Source organism: Bubalus kerabau, chromosome 9 (genome assembly GCF_029407905.1).
Source record: "Bubalus kerabau isolate K-KA32 ecotype Philippines breed swamp buffalo chromosome 9, PCC_UOA_SB_1v2, whole genome shotgun sequence".
Taxonomy (NCBI): Eukaryota; Metazoa; Chordata; class Mammalia; order Artiodactyla; family Bovidae; genus Bubalus; species Bubalus kerabau.
This window is the reverse complement of record NC_073632.1, coordinates 31958600-31982583: the sequence shown is the minus strand read 5'-3', so window position 1 is coordinate 31982583 and position 23984 is coordinate 31958600. Positions and strand designations below refer to the sequence as shown.

The following is a 23984-nucleotide window of genomic DNA, read 5'->3' as shown; positions in this document are numbered from 1 at the left end:
GTGGGTTGCCATTCCCTTCTCCAGGGGATCTTCCTTACCTAGGGATCGAACCTGGGTCTTCTGCATTGTGTGCAGATTCTTTCCCATCTGAGCCACCAGAAATCTATTCGAAAATTTATATTAATTATCCATCAATAGCTATCATGTAAAATTATACTCATACCAAACTTACAGCAATAGAACCTTCTGGAATTCAGAACTATCAAATATTAATTACTTCATCATATGTTGCATGTCTTTCATGTTTGCATTGCTTAAAGTATAGCACAACAGCCTTCATAAAACTAATTGAATGAATGATTTGAATAGTAGATAATTTCATATCTATGGGTATGGTATGCAACCTAAGAGAAATTCAACTTGCCTTTAAAAACTTTGAAAAATGAAATTTAACAGGACTGAATGCTTTTTAAAAAGTATCTTCTTTCATTTCAGGAAGAAAAGGAAGGGAGAGAAAAAGAAAAAAACCTAATAAAGAAGAAAGTAAAGATACAACACCTGATAACAAAGGTCTGGAGCCCAGCAGGGAAACTCCAGAGCAACGAGAAAACAAACAGCAGCAGAAGAAACGAAAGGTCCAAGATAAACAACAGAAATCAGTATCCGTCAGCACTGTGCACTAGAGGGTCCCATGAGATTGTCGTAAACTCGTGATGCTGCTATCTCCACCAGATGCCCAGGACAGGTGCTCTAGCCATTAGGACCACAAATGGACAACGTGTCAGTTACTGCTCAGTCTAAACAACATTCCAGATAGTTGCTATATTCTTCATACAAGCATAGTTAACAACAAAGAGCCAGAAGTCCAAAGAAGGGATGCTTTTGAATGGTTATCTTACGTGCTTCTGTGCATTTTTAAGAGACAAGAAATTTTGTACATAATCATCAATAGGCTAGAAGCTGTAACAACCTAATGAATGCAGCTGGAGAAGCAACATCTTCTCCCTATAAAATCATGTTTTCAAGCTATTGTTTAAAGAAGCAAATGATAGTTCTGCGAACTCAAAGATGCTGTGTCCCTTCAGAAGAAACCAGAGATCAGAGGAGAGAAACACCTTTCAAAGGACAGTGTTGTTTTGTCCAGGAAATCTAGGGAGTGCTCAGATATTAGGGCCTGGCATTTGGAATCATAGGAATTATCACCACGGAAACAATTGTTTGAAGCTTAGTTCTCTTGCCCTCATTTGTCCTTCTGCAAGAAGCATGAGAGTGCACATATTTTCAGAATTAATATACTTATGGGATTGGAGGAAGGCAAAATGTGGAAGAAACCATAGAGCTGGAGATGATTTTTGTGCTTTACAAAACTGGGAAGGGTTGCGATTACCTGGAACAGGTCTCCAGTCCATGTCCGCACCGTGTGGTTCAGCCTCTGCTACCCCTTGGGTTATATGTCTGTAAACATGTACCTGTAACTTACTTCCAAAAACAAAATCATACTTATGAGAAGAAAATTCTGATTTCATAGAAAACAAAAACTAGAGCAAGGAAAATATAACATGTTTGCAAAGTTGTGTGTTTTCTTTCTCTCTCAACTGGGAGGGGGAAAACCAATCTTATTACCTGCTTAATTGTCCACATGGAACTAAAAGGGATACTACTTTCTAACAAAGTGTATCTAATAGGGGGGAAAGCCACCACAATAAATATATTTGTTGATAGTTTTTAAAGTTTTGTTCATTTTATTGTTTGTTTTATTAAAAAGTTGTTACTCTTAGAGATTCCTGAAATAGGAAAGAGGATTGTGGATGGAATTCAGAACATATTACATTTCTCAGTGTTTGCTTTTGGAGTCCAGCCTTATCTGAGCTGATGGAAATTTACTTATAAAGTATTAGAAGATATTTATCCCATTTTTCTTATTGTGATTAAAAAATTCTAGTTATAGCTACAGGGGCCTCCCTAAATGATTTCATTACCCCCCTCTTCTCTGCTTCGAAATTTGTATCTTTTCTTGCACGTCGGTTCCTCCGGCATCTTGAACATTTGGCCTTTTCTTCTGCATGTTTTTTCAGTCTCTGGATCTCTTCAGGGGACTGAATCACCCTATCTGGAGGCTTCACCAGTATTTCAGAGAGGCCACAGCCAGCCTGGGGCAAGAGGAGACAGGGGCCACAGAACCTCATGACCCACTATAACCTTCCTGTTGCAATGGAAGGATACACAGCTACCCGTTCACCCGTCTTCCCAGCCCTCTAAAGAGCACAGCTTTCTGAAGAGCTGGCAATGAGTCTGGTTTCTAGCTGCCAATTTCTGGTCATTCTTTCTCCACAAACTGTACTCTTCATGTGGACTGTTTGCTTAATTCTCTTTTCCTCTTCCAAGATATAACATTTCTGAGTGATGTGTTCCTGCTTCTTACTCTGTATTTTCTTTTCTTGTCCACGTGAAATGTGTTATGTATAAAAATAATCCAATATTCAACTACAAAATTTATGTCACCAAGGAGAAACAAACATTTTCCTTACAGAGTTGTGTTAGGTGGAAGCATAATCCCATCTTCTAGACCTTAGAGGTGGTTTCTATCACCGTCTTTGTCCTCAATCTTACCTAGTCAAGCTTATGTGGCCAAATAATTTTTGTGTACTTTCTATGTTTATCATTGTCTTCATCCTTCCAACAAGCAGTGACTGAGAAGGTCTACACCTGCATATACAATGCTGAAAAAAGGTTAAATAAACCAGGACACAACAACAGTGGTCAATGATTATCATGTCTTCCCAGGTGTTTTGACTCCAGACTTTTATACTCTGTGGTCCCCCAGACAATGGCAGATAATCTAAATCCCTGATGCAGTGCATAATTACAAGTAGAATTATGACAAAGGAAAAAGAAACGAAAACCAGCATTATAGTCACACATTGGGTGAAATATAAGTGAAGACAGAAAACATCAACTTTAACTGCAGTTCTTAATCCACCTGTAATTAGATCTTTAAGCATGTGAAATCATTATCATCTTCAAATTAGCAGCCTACTCAACTTTGGGAAAATCTCCTGTTTGACTTCTGATAAAATTCCTGTCTTAGTCACTGAAGGCATTAACTTTCTGCTATGATTCTGTCTCTAAGATCTGGTAAACTATTAATGGTGGCAGATGGCTGGTAAAGTCTAGATACAAAGAAAATCAAGGGAATGGAGCAATGTAAATCTGTGTTTGATCCACACGCCTGTTCTGGTCTCCAAATTCTACTTTATAAGAGAAAGAAGGTCTTTTTTCTATCCAGTCATAGATAGCTGGCACTACTCAACTGGCAAACTACTTAACTGCCCTGAGTCCCCATTTCTTATGTGTAGCATGAAAGAAGTGATCTGGAGATGCCTATTGGCAGGGAAGCCTGTGTCCTTTGTGTTAGTTCAAGGTGATGTCCCTAATAGCCCCTCATTAGTGACAGTCTCCTTCTGGGTTCCCCAACTTTGCTTTTCCGAAAACTGGAAATGTACAGGCTCTTAGATGAGAATTAGAAGTTTCACCACTCAATATAATAATTATTCTGTACATAATAAATCGGAGAAGGCAATGGCACCCCACTCCAGTACTCTTGCCTGGAAAATCCTATGGACGGAGGAGCCTGGTAGGCTGCAGTCCATGGGGTCGCTACGAGTCGGACACGACTGAGCGACTTCACTTTCACTTTTCACTTTCCTGCATTGGAGAAGGAAATGGCAACCCACTCCAGTGTTCTTGCCTGGAGAATCCCAGGGACTGGGGAGCCTGGTGGGCTGCCATCTGTGGGATCGCACAGAGTCAAACACGACTGAAGTGACTTAGCACATAATAAATATCAAGAAAAATAACTAATCCCACAAGCCACACATATAAATCAATTTTGTCTTGACTAATATGTGATATTATCCATATAAGTGTGCTTAGTCCTTGAAATTATTACATTAACTTCTTATTCCTTGAAATTATTACATTAATTTCAAGGAATAAGTAATTCCTTGAAATTGTTACATTAACTTCCAGGAATAAGTAATTCCTTGAAATTATTACATTAATTTCAAAGAATAAGTAATTCCTTGATGTAATAATTTCAAGGAATAAGTATATCTGTGCGATTCAGTGGAAATGAAATGACTATTAGTAACCAAAATGTAAACACAGGTTTTGTCTTGGATCTTGTTAAAATTAAAAAATCACATATTCTTAAAAGTATGCATTTTTTAAAATAAATGAGCATAAAGACACTAAGGAACTGACTAGACTCTATCTCAGTCCAACTGCAACTATTTCTGGGCAAATTAGTGGGAGACAAGTCCTCTTTCTAAAGCTGATATGTTACTTCTTGTAACACAGAGTTAGTCTGGAAGCCAATATAAATTCATCCTCCACTAAAGAATCAGATCAGATCAGTTGCTCAGTCGTGTCCGACTCTTTGCGACTCCATGAATCGCAGCACGCCAGGCCTCCCTGTCCATCACCAACTCCCGGAGTTCACCCAGACTCATGTCCATTGAGTCAGTGATGCCATCCAGCCATCTCATCCTCTGTTGTCCCCTTCTCCTCCTGCCCCCAATCCCTCCCAGCATCAGAGTCTTTTCCAGTGAGTCAACTCTTCGCATGAGGTGGCCAAAGTACTGGAGTTTCAACTTCAGCATCATTCCTTCCAAAGAAATTCCAGGGCTGATCTCCTTCAGAATGGACTGGTTGGATCTCCTTGCAGTCCAAGGGACTCTCAAGAGTCTTCTCCAACACCACAGTTCAAAAGCATCAATTCTTCGGCACTCAGCGTTCTTCACAGTCCAACTCTCACATCCATACATGACCACAGGAAAAACCACAGCCTTGACTAGACAGAACTTTGTTGGCAAAGTAATGTCTCTGCTTTTGAATATGCTATCTAGGTTGGTCATAAGTTTCCTTCCAAGGAGTAAGTGTCTTTTAATTTCATGGCTGCAGTCACCATCTGTAGTGATTTTGGAGCCCAGAAAAATAAAGTCTGACACTGTTTCCACTGTTTCCCCATCTATTTCCCATGAAGTGGTGGGACCGGATGCCATGATCTTTGTTTTCTGAATGTTGAGCTTTAAGCCAACTTTTTGACTCTCCACTTTCACTTTCATCAAGAGGCTTTTTAGTTCCTCTTCACTTTCTGCCAGAAGGGTGGTGTCATCTGCATATCTGAGGTTATTGATATTTCTCCCGGCAATCTTGATTCCAGCTTGTGTTTCTTCCAGTCCAGCGTTTCTCATGATATACTCTGCATATAAGTTAAATAAACAGGGTGACAATATACAGCCTTGATGAACTCCTTTTCCTATTTGGAAGCAGTCTGTTGTTCCATGTCCAGTTCTAACTGTTGCTTCCTGAGCTGCATACAAATTTCTCAAGAGGCAGATCAGGTGGTCTGGTATTCCCATCTCTTTCAGAATTTTCCACAGTTTATTGTGATCCACACAGTCAAAGGCTTTGGCATAGTCAATAAAGCAGAAATAGATGTTTTTTCTGGAACTCTCTTGCTTTTTCCATGATCCAGCAGATGTTGGCAATTTATTTTTCTAAAACCACTAAAGAATAAGATTACCTAAAGATGGTGGTTGGATCAACTGAGACTTTTTCTGTTGTAAACAATAACATTTCACCTGCTTTTTAAACCTATTTATTTTTAATTGAAGCGTAATTGCTTAACAGTATTGTGTTGGTTTCTATCAAACATCAACATGAATCAGCCATAGGTTTCCCCATGTCCCGTCCCACTTGAACATCCCTCTCACCTCCCTCCCCAACTGAGTTGTTACCAAGCTAGTTCCCAACCACTCCAGGTTGTTCCCAAGCCTCTAACTTAGTAGATGTGTTATCATTTTTATTATATTCTTACTTCTGGATTTATTAGAAAAAAGAAAACCCCAAAATTGTCTGTACTTCCTTCATTCTAACCAGTTATCCTTTGACTAAATTATAATATGTAATTATCTCCAAAGCACAGTGAGCAGGTTATTGATATATTTTTTGTTAAAATGAGGAAACTAAAGCACAGAGAAGCACCCAAAGTCACAGAAGCAGTAATCAATAAGCCTGGAAGTCACTTCAGCTCTGCCCTTGCTCCTTCCCCTACCTCATAACTCTTTGGAATTCCCTGGTTGACAGTGGTTAAGACTCCATGCTTCCACCGCTGAGGGCATGTGTTCGATCCCTAATCAGGGAGGTTGCACATGCTGTATAATGTGACCAAAAAAAAAATAAAAATCATGTCTATTCTTTGTTCCAAAGAAGTTCATAAACGTATTATAGGAATATTTTCTTGTGATCTGAACTAGTAGCTCATAAAGAAGAAGCAGAGAAGTCAAATCACAGAAGCCTTAGCCCAGGATAAGACTCAACTCTGAATCTGAACTCAAATGTGACTATTTGTATGAATGTGTGTTGGGGGCAGAGGTAGGATGGGGGCCCCAAAGAGTCTATGGGCTGGCTAGTAGGAGATTTGATGGGAGGATTCAAGCGTGCTCAGAGGGAAATGGAAAAATGAGAATTATGTGCCCTCAGAAAAAGACCAGCATTCATATACAAAAGGAATGGCAAGTATGGCTCCTTGGGAAAGTCCTGGATTGCTATAGCTGTTCTTTATTACTGTGTGCTGCTACTGCTGCTAAGTTGCCTCAGTCGTGTCCGACTCTGTGCGACCCCACAGACGGCAGCCCACCAGGCTCCCCAGTCCCTGGGATTCTCCAGGCAAGAACACTGGAGGGGTTACCATTTCCTTCTCCAATGCATGAAAGTGAAAAGTGAAAGTGAAGTCGCTCAGTCGTGTCCAACTCTTCGCGACCCCATGGACTGCAGCCTACCAGACTCCTCTGCCCATGGGATTTTCCAGGCAAGAGTACTGGAGTGGGGTGCCATCCATCGCCTTCTCCTTATTACTGTGTAATGACTCTCAATTCGGTTCTCTTTCAGTGTAAGCAGGATATTGGCCAATTCTATTATCTTTTCCTTGAGTCCTTGTCAAGGGTTAAAATGACACGGGAAGAAGCATCAGCAGATCTTTTTCACTATTGGAACTGCCAAAACAACTTCCTTCAGATAATTCCTCACTTTCTCTTAGCTACTTCTGACATTCAATATCAGTGTTTCAGTTGTCACACGTCTTTTCTTGCCCATCCTGTCTCTCCAGTAATTCAAAGAGCAGCATATCCATCACATAAGCAGGTTTTAAGAAATGAAGAAAAGAAAGAAGAAAGAAATGGAGGAAAGTAAAGACAGAGGTAAAAAGAGTAACCATAGCTTTATTCATAGTCCTTATTTATTTATTTGGCTGCACCAAGTCTGCTGCATGTGGGGTCTAGTCACCTGCCCAGGGATCAAACCCAGGTCCTCTGCACTGACAGCACAGAGTCTTAGACACTGGATCACCAGGGAATTCCCCATAGTCGTGAAAATACACTTGTAAGAGAAACTCAACCAGTAAGAATATTTTATTAGCTGGGAAACTGGCAGCATGATAATCTCAGAAGACTGAATTTCATGACCATAAATAGTTTGAAAAATACCTTACACTTCTATATCTACAGTCTGTGCAATGAAAAAAATTGTTCAAAATGATGTTGAGACAATCAAAAATCTTGAATAACCTACTAAAGACTAAGTTTTACTTTTAAAATAGAAAATTAGCAAATCCTTATTGGAAAAGTTTTTGTACCATTAACATCAATTACTATTTTAGTTATCCCTATCAAATTTCCATATCACAAGTAGATTTTAAGCAAGAGATAGAGTTTTTCAACCCACTTAACAACCCATTAAAATGTTCGCAGAGACGCCTACTTTTATAATAAAATAAGTGCTTTGAAATTACAAAGCACAGTAAATATACAAGCTACTATTGTTGCTAGCCAGTCACTAGCTAAAGCAACAGATTGCCTTTTTCCATTCCTCACACTGTTGAGACACTGGAGACTATTTTTAGAGGAAATTATCCATATCCCTCCCAAGGAGGGATTAATAAAAGCACTCATTCCTGAGTTGACAGACCCCATATTTGAGAATGCAGTACGCAGTCTTTCCTTCTGGCTTATTTTTCTGTTGGGACTTCCCTGGTAGCTCAGTCGGTAAAAAATGCCTGCCGTGCAGGAGACCCCGGTTGGATCCCTGGGTCAGGAAGATCCCCTGAAGAAGGAAATGGCAAACCACTCCAGTATCTTTGCCCAGAAATATCCAATGGAAAGAGAAGCCTGGTGGGCTGCGGTCCATGGGGCCGCAGAGTCAGACACTACTGAGCAACTTTCACTCTATTTTTTTTTATAGCTGCTGTCATTGGAGCTACATCAAAAATGGGGAAGGGGACACCACTCCATCTTGTAAAATTTGTGGTGTCTAAACACAGTAACATAGTTCAGTTCAGTTCAGTTCAGTCGCTCAGTCGTGTCCGACCCTTTGCGACCCCATGAATCACAGCACGCCAGGCCTCCCTGTCCATCACCAACTCCCGGAGTTCACTCAAACTCACCTCCATCGAACAGTAACGTAAGTCCCCACTGAATCTTAATTTTATACGGGAGACGTCTTTGAGTGCATTGATGCTACCCCGTGTGCTCTCTGTCCCTGGATCATCCACACTCTTGCCGAGTTCCAACCTCCCAAGAGGCAGAAAATTCTTTAACAGCTCAGTCAACCATGACAGTCTCAAGGTTTGAAAAAAAGAAAACAGAAGAAAACTTACAATTCCAGAAGAATGGGGGACCTTAGCTTTACTCACGGACAGCTATGTACTATTTCATTGCTTCTCCCCAAGTGAAAGTGAAAGTCGCTCAGTCGTGTCTGACTCTTTGTGACCCCATGGACTATACAGTCCATGGAATTCTCCAGGCCAGAATATCCCTTCCCCAGCGGATCTTCCCGACCCAGGAGTCAAACCGGGGTCTCTTGCATTGCAGGTAGATTCTTTACCAACTGAGCTATCAGGGAAGCCCTGCTTCTCCCCAAGAATGATATCCAAAAAAAAAAGCCACATTCCTAGCCTTAGGGCATGGGGCACTGGGCTCTTCCTGATGGCAATGTCAGTCATCCTGGACTGTGGCCTCTCCCCTTGCTTTGTCCTATACTTTGCTTGATTGTTTTTTTTTTTTTTTTTTTTTGGTTGGCTAGTTTGAGAAGAAAAAAAAAATGACCTAATGATTTAAAAATTAATCTTGGAATAAGCTGGAGAAGAAATAGTTTAATAAGTTCCTCTACTCAATGTAAAACTAAGGAAAGACATTATTTTGTACTTCTTAAAGCAGTAGTTTAATAAAATCGAAACAAAAGGAAACTTGGACTTCCCTGGCAGCCCAGGGGGGTTATGACTTCGTGCATCCACTGCAAGGGGCTCGGATTGGATCCCCAGTTAGGGCAGATCCTGCTTGCTATGAGTCCAAAAGACACAGTACAAAAATAAAAATAAAAACTAGAAAAAAACAAAAATAAAAACACTTGGTATTTAACATCCTAGGGATTGTCTTTATGTGATAACTGCTTAGAAGCAGATCCTATTTATCATGAAGTTTGCCCCTACTCATCTTTTTCCCATAGAAAAAAAATGGTTATGACTCATAACAAGAACACACCATACACTACAGGAACATAGATTATAGTTTTATCCAAACCAGCAGTGAGAATAATTTATGATTCCAGAAAAGACATAGACAAGCAGAGTCAGTTTAGAAAAGTGAATCATTTTCATGCAAATGAATCCTAACTTTCTTGATTGCCATCCTAGTCTCCTTTAAATGTTGACGTTTTTAGGGTGGGAGGGGGGAAATAAATTATTGTGGTAAACCAATATTTCCACTTGTTGACTGTGGAATATTTAAAGCATAGCTTAATATGCAACATGTGAAAGAAAGGGTCAAGAGAATACAGCTTAATTGGAATCCATATGATCCAATCAAATCCAAAATGCTACTATTAATAGAAAGGAAGAGATCATTAGAATGTGCTATTCCATGTCTCCAGATTTTTCAAATTTATTATGAAAATTATCCTTTCCACATCATCAAAATAGATTGTTTGGTCATAGCCATTGTTCCAGGCTGAAGCAATATGAAATTCAGGGCCAATATCAATTTTATTGCCTCAACCCTTTCCACCCCTCAAAACAACCAGCCAATTAGATAATTTATAAGCAATTAAATTAACAAAGAATAATTAAAAAACTAATTTTAACTAAGTTTAAAAAATTTAAGTTTAAAGAGAAATGACTGTAGAAAAGCATCAGTTGTTTCAGGTTTGATATAGTCACCTGTGGGATAGTTCTATAAAACTAATCAGTAAATGTATTTCCTATCTGTCTTAGTCCATTTGGACTGCCATAACAAAATAACTAAGTCTCAGTTCAGTTCAGTTCAGTCACTCAGTCGTGTCCGACTCTTTGCGACCCCATGAATCACAGCACCCCAGGCCTCCCTGTCCATCACCAACTCCCAGAGTTCACTAAGTCTGGTAGCTTATAAATAACAGTTCTGGAGTTTAGAAACTCAAGATGAAGGCACCAGAAGATTTGGTATCTAGTTAGGGCCCACTTAGGGCTTCCCTGGTAGCTCAGCTGGTAAAGAATCTGCCTGCAATATAGGAAACCCCAATTCGATTCCTGGGTCAGAAAGATCCACTGGAGAAGGGTTAGGCTACCCACTCCAGTATTCTTGGGCTTCCCTGGTGGCTCAGCTAGTAAAGAATCTATCACAGTGCAGAAAACCTGTGTTCGACCCCTGGTTTGGGAAGATCCCTCGGAGAAGGGAATGGCTACCCATTCCAGTATTCTGGCCTGGAGAATTCCAGGGACTGTATGTATAGTCCATGGGGTTGCAAAGAGCTGGACATGACTGAGCGACTTTCACCTCACCTTTGAGCAACCACTCTCTAGTTAATAGATGGCACCTTCTTGTTGGGACCTCTTGTGGTAAAACAGGCTACGGATCTCTCTGGAGCCTCTTTTGCTGCTGCTGCTGCTGCTGCTAAGTCGCTTCAGTCGTGTCCGACTCTGTGTGACCCCATGGACGGCAGCCCACCAGGCTCCCCTGTCCCTAGGATTCTCCAGGCAAGAACACTGGAGTGGGTTGCCATTTCCTTCTCTAATGCAGGAAAGTGAAAAGTGAAAATGAAGTCACTCAGTCGTGTCCGACTCCTAGCGACCCCATGGACTTCAGCCTACCAGGCTCCTCCATCCATGGGATTTTCTAGGCAAGAGTACTGGAGTGGCTTGCCATTGCCTTCTCCGGGAGCCTCTTTTACAAGGGCACTAATTCCAATCATGAGGGCTATATCCACATGATGTAATAACCCTATCTCCTAATACCATTACAACAGGCATTAGGGTTTCAAGATATGAATTTGGAAGGGGACACACTCAGGCCATAGCACCATCCACTTATGAGTCACTGAAATGAATAAATAATCAAAAGATAGATTCTGCCATCCTTATTATAAAGCTAACAGCAACAGTGCTTTGAGGGACCAATAGGGCTACCCAATTAGATTTCGTATTTCCATGTGTATAAGTTATATATTCTCTTAAAATTTATCATCTCCAGATAGAAAGAAGTTAAAGCTTTATATTATTTTGCAATAATTGCTCTACCATCCCTGGCGTCTGTTGTAAATATTAATGTTTTCCAGCCTGTAAAAATCATAAGAAAACATTATTGCCTTTGTAGTTATATGCTTTTATAAATTTTGATACCAAAAAAAACAAGAAAATTTGAAAATACAGAAGTCTAACTTTGCAAAGAATCAGAGTGATTTAAGTTCTGAAGGAAAATTCTTTATAAAAATCACTACTGAACTAAATAACGTACCTAAATACTATTTAGGCAGTGCTTCAAAGGGTTGAAAAAAATAAAATATACCTTTGAGTAGCATTTCAATTGGAGAGGTAACCCTGTGTAAGATTATTTTAGACCCTCAAAGAAAAGTAGCATATTGTCTTGCTTTTCCCTGTGTCACTTGAAACACTTACAACACGCACATATTAAGTTATAAGTGAATTGAGATAACAAATCCATTGCTAAGTTGTTTCTTAAAGCTTGGAAAGACACATATTGCTAAAGTAGAGGAAAATAATTAAAAGTGAAATTCCCTATACATTCTAATTTGCAAGACAAAGCTTCCGTCTTACTACAAAGTGCTGCATTATGGTTCTAAAGACACCACACCAGCCCTAATCCATAACTGTCCTCAGCGCTTCCCCAGACTTCACTGGGTGCCACGCTCCCAGCTTCCACTTGGCACTGCCCTCAGCTTGCACTCCCACAAACTCAGTCAGTAGATGTATTTCCTATCTAGACTTCCCAGTGGAAAGTCTAAGGAACTCAGGAAAGCAAAGGTAAGGAAAAGCAATCTTTGGGGAAAAAATTGCTATTTTACACTACAAAAAAAAATTTTTAATGTCATTCGATATTGTCAAAGTGTCAGTGAAGTAATCACAATGAGAAAAATGAGAACTTAGTTGAACTTTCTCACCCTGGTTTTGCAATTTAATATCGTTTTATTTTGCAACACATAAAGGGAAAGGATTACAGCATAGTTCAGCACAGGAAACCTCCACAACCTTGATCCAGCCCTGCTGCACACTGATAACCACCTACTGCCCATCCCCCAGACCTGAGCCTGGTTCCAGAATGAACTGCACTCCAACCTGGGTGCCTTGGGAAAATCTCCAGCTCTTCCAGTTTCACCCTGGACTGGAGCCAGATTGTAAGCAAATGTATGAAGGCCCAGTCACCCCTTCTGCCTTGTGTTTCTCTCATTTCCTGTGCAGGATAACAGGTCCAGGAACTCAGCTTTTCCTCCCAGGGTAAATCACGTAAAACCTATGGGACTGAAAAAGAAAAGAAAACTCCAGAACCCCCATAATGAAAGAAATGACAGAGAACATACTGGAGGAAACCAGCCATCTCCATTCTTTCCAGCACTGGGTAGCTTTAACCCACACCCACGTCGATTGTCTTGACTTCAAGAAGCTGTCTCTCTATAAATAAACTGACCAATGTATCTTTAAAACATAAACGGCTTGAACTGTCATAATAAACACTGCAAAATAAATACCAAATAACATCTGGAGGAAAAGCTTTGGAGGGAATGGGGTGAGAGAGAGTGCTAACTTTCCTTAGTTCTATTACTAAAGTATGGACCTCATTTTTTAAATTCAGGACACGTTTTCCATTATTAACCAAACACAAACCAAAGATGTACTGATTTTACTTTAAAATCTCAGATAAGGGAATACTGTCTGTAATTGTGTCTTTGAGCTAATCTTACTGACATTTTAACTCTCTTGTTTTCTACTATTTGAAACAGTGTTCACTTATTAAGCCACTTCATTTAGATATGAAAATGGTTGGTATTTAGCTCTAATTATTATTGGTACTGTTAGACAAGAGAAGTATCCCCTTTTGCCTTAGGAAACTAAAATCTGCAATGTACTATACTAGGAAATGCAACATTTTCATCCTAACGTGTTATTACATTAAATTATTTCTCCTTGCAATGACAAGCAAAAAGACCATGTTCCATCTGCTTCTCATCTGCATCCAACTTGTGGGTAGTGATTCAATTCGGTTAATATTTATAGAGACAGCAACTGGTCAGACACTCTTCCTATGCAAAATCATTACAAAGAATGCTTGAGTCTCTCCTAGTGAATTTAAGGATTGCTGTGTGCATGCTTGCCCCAGAGTCACCCTGCTTATTTTGTGTAATGCTCTCATAAAATTTTTGTAGGTGACATAGTAAGCATGGTACATCCAATGCCAAAGAAAGAAAAGCACTAGAAATATGTAATTTGTAAGTAAAATTTTATATCAAAAAATTATCATGCCTATTTTATAGTAAATAACAATAATCAGTTCAATTATTCCAAGCTTATATACCCTCAATTATTTTTTCTTCCTAGTTCACAAATCTTGATTTTTCTTTTAAATAATGAAACAAACCTGTTCATACTAATAGGATGATAAATATTTCTCAAATAAGGATGTTTAATCTCATGTAAGTGTTTTTCAAAAGTACATTTGCTTCTCTTTCCTTAGGGAGTAGAGTTTGGCAAAGGATGTTGCTGAGATACGGTTTGAGGCATCATCTCATCTGCTAACAGTCTGCTCCTGATGACACATATTTATTCCATTTTTCACATGTGGCTGAAACTATACCAGCAAAATGGGGAACTCAGTTTTCCTATTTTAAAAAAAGATACCATTTGGCTGCATCATGAAACAATCCAAATGTACTTCAGAAGAAACAGCCAAGATGGATAGTTACATGGAATCACTGGAGAACACTGGGAAATAAGTCATCAGACATTTCATTGCTTTTTTTTCCTTTCTTTCTTTTTCTGATTAACCAAAATGCCAGTTTTAGCCAGGCTGCGTGAAGGATATTTTACATTCCAGTCTCTTCTATCAGAAACTATTAAATGTGGGCAGTAGGTCAAATGTACCAAGGCTACAAGTTGTAATACATTTAAGAGACTCTTACTCAGTTTTGATGATTAACCATTCCCTCTCTTTCAACAAACAAAAATACAGTAAACAAAATAAAGATGCATTCATACTGCAAGTTCCAAAAAGAGCATTTGCTTTCCATTCTACAAGATTTTGAATGTCACAAAGGCAAGCATATTTAAGCAAAAACAAATATCCCGTAGCTCAACAGAAAGGAAGAGGACATACAAACATGGCTGCAGGGGTGGGGTGGTGCGCCACAGTGTTCGCCATTTTTCCACCTCTCTTCCTCCAGTTCCCTTGACTGACCAGCTCAGTGACTCCAGATTCCTGTTTCTCTCCCGGTCAGTAGACCCCCATTTGGCAGCATCATGAAGCACAAAATCCAAATGTGCTGCAGAAGAAAAAGCAAAGATGACTAGTTAGATGGAATCATTGGAGGACACTGGGAAATAAGCCTGAGGTTACCTGATGGAGTGAAATTTTGTGGAAAGGGCACAGTCTTTGGAGACTCAAAAAGCTTCAATTAAATCCCTTTTTGGCAGACTGTACAATCTTGGAAAAATAACTGAAGTTCTTTGATTCTCAGTATCTTCTTGTATAAAATGAGTATATTATTCCAGACTATGCAGAATTGTTGTCAGGATTAAAGGAAACATAGTATATGGATTGCAGAATAAATTGATTAAAATAAAATTTTAAAAAAGTATATGACTTGCCAGGCACATGGTGGGTACTCTGTAAGTTGTTCCTGTCATCATCAGATCTTTTATATGCTTTGTTTTAAACACTTAGAATTTCCAAATCACTCTGAAATGTAAGTTCTTATATACAAGCATATTTTCTTGCACTTTACTTCATGGCATTTCACAGATAATGTGGTTTTGACAGGCAAGATTTGTGACCACCTTGCTTTGTCAGGTGATGGTTAGCATTTTTTAGCAATAAGATTTTTTGTTTTGCTTTGTAGAGTTCAGCAATGTGTTTCTAAATATTCTTTTTTAACTTTAATTTTTTATTGAAGGATAGTTGATTTACAATGTTGTATTTTCAGATGTACAAGAAAGTGACTCAGTTATACATATATATATATTCTTTTTTAGATTCTTTTCCCTTATGGATTATTACTAAATACTGGATATGTTTCGCTCTGCTATACAGTAGGTACTTGTTGGTCATCTGTTTCATATATAGTGGTATGTATATATTCATCCCAAACAATTAATCCCTCTCCCACTTTCCTCTTTGGCAACCATGTTTGTTTTCTGTGTCTGAGGTCTATTTCTGTTTTGTATGTAAGTTCATTTGTCTCATTTTCTTTTTTAAGATTCCACACGTAAGTGATATCATATGATATTTGTGCTTGTATTCGAGTCACCCTCATTTTACTTAATAACAGCCCCACAACACAAGAGTAGTGATGCTGGCCATTCAGATAGCCAAAGAGAAGCTGAAAGATGCTTCCTTTAAGTGAAAAAGTGAAAGTTCTCAATAAGGAAAGAAAAAAAAAATTGTGTGCTGAGGTTGCTAAATTCTATAGTAAGAACAAGTTTTCCATCCGTGAAATTGTGAAGAAGGAAAAAGAAATTCATGCTACTTTTGCTGTCACACCTCAAACTGCAAAAGTTACAGGCACAGTGAGTGATTAGTACTTAGATAAGATTTTAAAAGGCATTAAGTTTGTACAATAAGACATTCAGAGAGAGAAACAAAGATCATATGCATTTAATTCTTATTACAGTATATTGTTATAATTATTTGATTTTATTATAAGTTATGGTTAATCTCTTTTTGTGCCTAATGTATAAATTAAACTTTATCATAGATATGTATGTGTAGGAAAAAAAAAAATATAGCATATATAGGATTTGATACTATCTATGGTTACAGGCGTACTCTTGCCTGGAAAATCCCATGGACGGAGGAGCCTGGTAGACTGCAATCCATGGGGCCTCGAAGAGTCGGACACGACTGAGCGACTTCACTTTCACTTTTCACTTTCATGCATTGGAGAAGGAAATGGCAACCCACTCCAGTGTTCTTACCTGGAGAATCCCAGGGATGGGGGAGCCTGGCGGGCTACCATCTATGGGGTAGCACAGAGTCGGACACGAATGAAATGACTTGGCAGCAGCGGCAGCAGCGGTTTCAGGCATCCACTGGAGGTCCTGAGATGCACCCTCTATGAATAAGGGGAGACTCAGGTTCGATCCCTGGGTTGGGAACATCCCTTGGAGAAGGAAATGGCAATCCACTCCAGTACTATTGCCTGAAAAATCCCATGGACAGAGGAGCCTGGTAGGCTACAGTCCACGGGGTCGCAAAGAGTCTGACATGACTAAGCAACTTGACGTTCACGTTTCACTGTAGTTATTTGACAGTGAAACAAGATAGGAAGGAAGTGATAGAGTCATAGGCCATGAGAAGACTCTGGCATAAAAGAGCATACATATGCTGTTTGCGAACTCCAAGTAGCTGTTGTGTTCTCTGGCAATAGATTTGGTGGGTGTGTGGGCAGGGAACAGATGACAAATGGCCTTATATGCTATGTGAAAGACTTGGAACTTTATCTTGAAAAGTGATGAGCCTGGGAAAGGTTGTGAGAAAGGCAACGGAATCATTCTATTTGGCTTACAAAGATGAGTTTGGTGATAAAGAAAGGACAGAATTTTTAAAAAGAACGAACAAAAGAAACCTCAGACGAGCAGTTCAATCTCTGAGTCAGGAAGATCCCCTGGAGTAGAAATGGCAAGCCACTCCAGTATTCTTGCCTAGAAAATTCCATGGACAGAGGAGCCTGGTGGACTATGGTCCTTGAAGTCACATAGTCACATATTACTGAGTGACTGATAACTTGCAATAAAATTGTATTACTGAACTAAAAAATACCCAGAGCCTGAATGAATTCACAGAGAAGGTGAAGGAGAGGAGAGAATAGATATGAGACATAATTTGAAAGTAGGAGCCTCAAGAGGAAGCTGGCAAGTGAAGTGAATCCACGTGTCTCTTGGTGTGTCTGAGGTTAGTGGTATCACTACACAGAGAACTGACCATAGGCATAAGTAGATTGCCTTCTTGCCTTGTTGATGTTGAAATGTGTAAAGCATTCAATGGGGATGAACTCAAGGGAGTCTGAGATAGAAGTCAGTCCCTTTCAGAGTGTGTAAAATGAAACATCAAATTAGAAGTAATCATCTAATAAATAAACCAGAGGGCATAGGTGACTGGATCTGAGCAGAATACACTAAAAGTAAAGGAACAAGATTGAACACACTTAGCAATATTTAAGAGAGCCCCTAGAGGAGGAAATGGCAACCCACTCCAGTATTCTTGCCTGGAGAATCCCATGGACAGAGGAGCCTAACAGGCTGTGGTCCATAGAGTCACAAAGAGTTGGACAAGACTGAAGGGACTTAGCATGCATGCACAGAGAAAAACAAAGTCAGACTGAGAGGTAAATAAAGAACAAAGAAAGTGACAGCACAGAAAAGTTACAGGTGGGAATCAAAAGGTGTGATGATATCAAAAACTACAACAAAACCAATTAATCTAAAGACCCTGTGTTGCCATGACTTGCCAGAACTTGTTTCCTCAAAATTATACAAACAGAAGTCAAACCTCAGTGTGTTTTTTTAATTTTAATCTTTTTTTTTTTGCCACAGGGCGTGGTATGGGGGAGCTTAGCTCCTCAACCAAGGATAGAACCCTTGCCCCTATAGTAGAAGCCAGGAGTCTTAACTACAGGACCACCAGGGAAGCCCCAGATCTCAGTGTGTTGAGAACAGAATGGGAGGTAGGGAATTGCAGATGGAAAAGGGACAGAGGCAAAGCAGTGGAAAAGCTCTCCTCTAGTAGATGAGAAAGGAACTCAGACCAGGACCCACACAAAGTCAAGTCATCCTTTCCTTGGACCTGCTTTCCAAGAAAGAAATTAGACTAGAGCATGTTCTGGAGAAGGCAATGGCAACCCACTCCAGTACTCTCACCTGGAAAATCCCTTGGGCGGAGGAGCCTGGTAGGCTGCAGTCCATGGGGTCGCGAAGAGTCAGACACGACTGAGTGACTTCACTTTCACTTTTCAATTTCATGCATTGGAGAAGGAAATGGCAACCCACTCCAGTGGAGAATCCCAGGGACGGGGGAGCCTGGTGGGCTGTCGTCTATGGAGTCACACAGAGTCGGACATGACTGAAGCGATTTAGCAGCAGCAGGAGCAGCAGCAGAGCATGTTCACCTGCTAAAGCAAAGGAGAAAAAGGCATTTCCTGGCTTAACAGACAAAAAGTAGAATTATTAACTAACCCGTAATAAAAGTAAAAGTGCAATTTTAAATATTGTAATAAACACGGTAGACAAATGGGGATGTAAACAGCATTTCCAATTTAACATTCTTCTCCCAACACTTCTTCCAACTCTCTCTCAAATTCCCATATCACTTCATAATTATAAGCAAGGTTTTTTTTTTTTTTTTTTTTTTTTTCGTCTTCTCCTTTGTCTCTTTTCCCTTAAAAGAATGCATTTGGTAATACTATTTCATCTTAACTGATTTTGCTATCCAAAAATCAATCTGTATTACTGCCCTCCTTAACACTTAGGTCAAGCTTCTCAACTTTTAGGCAATATTGTCTACTCAACATTTTACCCCAAACTTGCATATACTATATTAACTTCTACTTTTTTGTATGTTATTTTATAAATGAATTATAAGCAAAATCAAAACTGGATGTGAGTCCTTATAAAGATATTAAAGACTGCAAAATATGAAGTTTAATAGTAAAGTATAAAAATATAAAGTATGTTATTAACATCACTTTAAGGTTGACTTATCTCCTCTTTAATCATAAGTCAGTGTTTGAATCATGAATACAAGTGGTTGGCAAGATAAAATAAACCGTTCAAGTCAACTTATCAGTACCTAGGAGGAATTTAGTAAGTATACTTTCTATGAAGCATAAATTTTTGGTTTCATAACTGTTTTCCTATTTTCAGATATAGTCAGCAGCAGTACAATGTATACAGTCCTGTTTAATGAAACCAGTTTTATTTTGTTGCAGTTGGTAACTCACATATTGGCACAGTTTCATCTATACAATTAAAAATTAGATGTTTTATTAATGTGTTTATTTGCTGATAGGAAGCATCTTGTGTTCAGTATATTCAGCAAAAAATCAGGCTAAATTGTCCCCATTAACTTATTTGATGTCTAAAAACAGAAACATAATGTAATGTTTATTGTATAGATCCAATGATAAATATAGAATTCTAGTTTTCTGCCAGACAGAAACTCAGATAGCCAGTAAAAATCACATATCCTCACAGTTCCTCCTAAATAAAAAAAAGAGAAAAACTTGCTTTCAAGTCTGATTTAAATTTTTTTCTTAAATGTTGTATATTCTTTTGAAAAACAACATCAATTATGTTTTATCACATCTTCAAAACCACTCATTTTTAAACATGTTATTTTCAAAACATATTTTCTGCCACGAGGAACAAATGTAGACTCTGAAGACTACACTGAAGTCATGCATTTATAGCTAAATGAATTCTAAAAGTAATATTAAGCTACTGACACGGAAGCAAGAAGACCAGACATCACACTCAGGGGAGACTGTACAGGCCACCATGGAGTCACCACAGCTCTCAGACCTCAGGCTCTGCCTTACAAAACACTCTTTCCCTTTCCTGTGCTGTTTCATGATTTAGGAGATTTTTTGCTTTTTGCTTGTTTGCTGTTTGCTTTGCCTTTTAGAGTCTTTAATTGGGGAAATTTCATACACTATATCTTGAATTTCAACAGAGTTTCTCTGAATATTTTCATGAATAAATTTACAGCTGTGCTGTGTGCTGTGCTCAGTCACGTCCAACCTTTTGTGACCCCTTGGACTGTGGCCCTCCAGGCCCCTCTGTCCATGGAATTTTCCAAGCAAGAATACTGGGGTGGGTAGCCATTTTCTACTTCAGGGGATCTCCCCAACCCAGGGACCAAACCTGGATGTCTTCGGTCTCTGGCATTGGTAGGTGAATTCTCTACCACTGTGCCACCTGAGAAGCCCATACATTTACAGAAGTGGCTACAATGAGATGGATCTCTATCTAGCTGAGCAGCTTCATGGAAGGAATATTGATAAAATTTTGTGTCAGCCTGCAGGTTCTACGACAGAGCACTGAAGTCTATGTCCTTCACCCTTTACTGTTATTTCATCTCAGTAGCTTGGATGAAGCTAAAGAAAGCATGCTTCTCTAAATCTAAGAGAGAGAATGCTGAGAGATATAAATGATGATTTGGATGAGAAAATGAACACTGTAAAACAGTCAAACTGGAATGACAGGCTGGGACCAAAAAGATAAAATCGAGAAGAAAAGAAAGCCTAGACCTACATTAAAGTAAAGCAAACTACAAAGAGGCAAGGGAATTAATAGCCACTGGCATGGAAAAAAGTCAACCCATAGAGGTTTTAGTTGACCACAAGCTTCAAAGGGATTAAGAATCTGATATGGTACAGAAGGGATCTAATGAAGGAGGGTGCTATGGACCAGCCACCCTCGGGGCTGCTGCTATTTTTACCTAAAGGGCAGGTCCTGGGAATTAGCTAACCTTAGTGTCTGCATACCTGGGCTAGGATGTCTTCAGAGACCTGTGGTTAAGTCCCATTATCAGTTAGTTAGGAATCTTGAAAAGTGACAGATCACTTGTGCTCTCAAGCCACTGCCTGCTCAAGTTCACCCCTAACCTCAATGGGGAAATGGGAAGCCAGTGAACCCCAGAACACAGGTGGGATTTTCTCAGAAGGGATCAAATCTGTACCCTCTCCATTGGGAGGCAAAGTCTTAACCACTGGACTGCCTGGGAAGTCCCTCCTGTTCCTGTTTTTAAGTTTTAACTGTTATCAGTCCAAGCTCACCCTGCTCACTGCATGACAGGCCAGTGAATCTGAGAGACAACGTGTAAGGGCAAGGAAAAGGACTTTATTCAGAAAGCAGCTGACCGAGAGGGTGGTAGGCTAGCACCTCAAAATAACCATCTTATAGGGGGTCTGGATGCCAGGTTCTTTTATAGATTCAGAGGAAGAGCAATGAGGAACTAAATTCAAAAGGCAGAAAAGAGAGGGAGAGGCAGTGGGGAGGTAAAGTACTAAAAGGTCTTCAGTCTTGCAAAACATCTCCAAGGGAATGGCCAGCCTCTGAAAGGGGTGTATTAATCTCTTCTATTCACAGGTGGGTAGGGACAAATTATGCTTCTGTGAGCTGAACAAAGACACTTTACAGTCAAGCAGATGGCCTGGGTCCTCTGAGGCAGGCTATTATGTACGATTATACAAAAGCATAATCATAGTAAATATGACTATACAAAAGTCGGTGATAGCATCATCAACTCGATGGACATGAGTTTGAGCAAGCTCCGGGAGTTGGTGATAGACAGGGAAACCTAGCGTACTGCAGTCCATGGGGTCCCAAAGAAACAGACATGACTGAGTGACTGCACTGATACAAAAGCAAGGAAAAGTAAGTCAAAGAAACAGTTTCCAACATGGAGTCAGAACTGGCTTCCTCCCTGCAACATAACTTCTTAAAACTCGGGACCTTGAGCATAATTATGCTTCACACAAGCAATTGCCATTTTCTGATTCCAACTTACTCTCCACATGCTTACCAAAGGCTTGAGTATATCAATCACAATGTTAGATTTTTGCCCCCATTTCTACTGCATCTTGGATGACTGCCAATTCTGTATAGACAGTATACCTAACACTTCAAACCCACTGTCTATATAGCTTTGTATGGACATCCTGGACCATATGCCATCTAGAATTCTTTACACTCTATGGTGATCTATAGTTTCTGCTCCCTCAGCTTGTTGGTCCACAAAAACTATTCTTAGATCTCAATAAGAACTCTAATCCTTGGTCCATCGAGTTATCTTAATCTTTAATCCTCCTGGCTTCATTAAATTATTCAACTGAGCTTTATTTTCCTCATTTGTAAATGAGAGTAGTAATACCTATATCACGTATTTGATGGGAAGATTAGCAATAAATTATGTAAAATGCATAACATTACGCCTTGCTAAGTGTAGGCATTAAATAATCATTATCAGCTTCAATCTATCTGTCAGGGGGAGTTTGTAATTTCCTTGGTTCTGTCTCACTGCAGGAAAAATTTGAAGCAACAGATGAATCGATGTTACAGCCTAGTTTTATTAGGAAAAAGGATAGTACACCCTTGAGGAATGAGAGTGGGCCGACCCAAAAGATGGAGAAAAGAGGCCCCTGGCTCACTTTTGGCTCCTCTTTTTATATGTTTTTTCTCCCCTCCCTGATCCTGCCCTATGTAAGATGGGCTAGCCAGCAGGGCTGTTTGTTTTACCTGAGGTCCTCACTCTACTCTTCGAACCTTCCTTTGTTCTATTTTCACGGGCTTTCCCCTTCTTTGTCTTCTAGCCACCATCATTCTGAACTCCTTTTTCCTATTTTAACTACCTAACGTATCTAAACTTCATAATTTATTACTTAAAAGCTCTCTTGCCAAAACGATCAGTGCCTTTGCCCCTTATCCTTCTTCTGCACCTAATTAGCAAAACTCTAGCCCAGGATCAACCAGTCACTCTTTTCTTGTCTCTGGCTGCTGAGCATTGCTAAAAACAAATGCCACAACCACATGGATTGATGCCATTACAAATTCATGGTCTCTCACATCAGTCTAGCTATTAACACTACACAGTAAAATCTCTACCTCTTCCTCTCTCCACTTCCTCTCTCATTCTCCACAGCAGTATTTTCAAACCTTCACCACTCTGATCTTTCCCATCACTCTAAGTAAATGAACCCTCCTTTAGAGAGAAAAATAGAGACCACCACATAAGACCATTCTCCACTCCCTGTGTCTACCCACAACACAACCAAATGTAAATATAGGTAAATATAGTTAACACAACCCTTACCTTTTTCTTTATATTTTAGCTAAGTGGTTGCCCTTCTGCCTTTCAAATCCTTCCATCTGTTCTTTGAATCACATCTTTCCATTTCTTTGGGAACCTTACTTAAATCAAGTGTTCTTCCTTTCTTCTGTACTTTTGACTTCTCTTTTTCTTCCAACATGTCCTATCTCTTTATCTCCTTCTAGTGATCATGACTGAAGCAACTTAGCAGCAGCAGCAGCAGCAGCAATGATCACTTTACTTTTTGTGGCTCAACTGGTAAAGAATCCACCTGCAATGCAGGAGACCTGGGTTCAATCCCTGGGTTGGGAAGATCCCCTGGAGAAAAGAAAGGCTACCCACTCCAATATTCTGGCCTGGAGAATTCCACAGACTGTATAGTCCATGGGGTCTCAAAGAGTTGGACATGACTGAGTGACTTTCACTTTTTCTCTTAGAACCAAGTTTCTCCAAAGAGTGATATATATTTACCACCACTTTCCCACTTCCTGCTGCTGCTAAGTCACTTCAGTCGTGTCCAACTCTGTGTGACCGCCTAGACGGCAGCTCACCAGGCTCCCCCATCCCTGGGATTCTCCAGGCAAGAACACTGGAGTGGGTTGCCATTTCCTTCTCCAAGGCATGAAAGGGAAAAGTGAAAGG

The 23984-nt window shown here is 39.7% G+C and overlaps 1 protein-coding gene and 1 long non-coding RNA gene across 3 annotated transcripts in view; one reads left to right on the top strand and one right to left on the bottom strand.

Moving 5' to 3' along the window:
- Positions 1-14643, top strand: part of RSPO3 (R-spondin 3) — a 106554-nt gene extending 91911 nt beyond the window's left edge. Inside the window, exon 5 of one of the 2 annotated variants that reach the window (XM_055534947.1) lies at positions 13998-14643. In XM_055534947.1, the coding sequence (XP_055390922.1) occupies positions 13998-14059 (62 nt within the window). In that variant the 3' untranslated portion in view covers positions 14060-14643. Of the gene's footprint in view, positions 1-435; positions 1671-13997 lie in introns of those variants that run through there. The other variant, XM_055534946.1, reaches the window with a different exon arrangement.
- LOC129619691 (uncharacterized) lies at positions 12448-23500 on the bottom strand. Its single transcript, XR_008698036.1, has 4 exons — positions 23346-23500; positions 18395-18645; positions 14637-14802; positions 12448-12787 (listed from the first exon to the last, which is right to left on the bottom strand). It is a non-coding gene; the product is annotated as an uncharacterized LOC129619691 (long non-coding RNA).
- Positions 23501-23984: the final 484 nt, after the last annotated feature.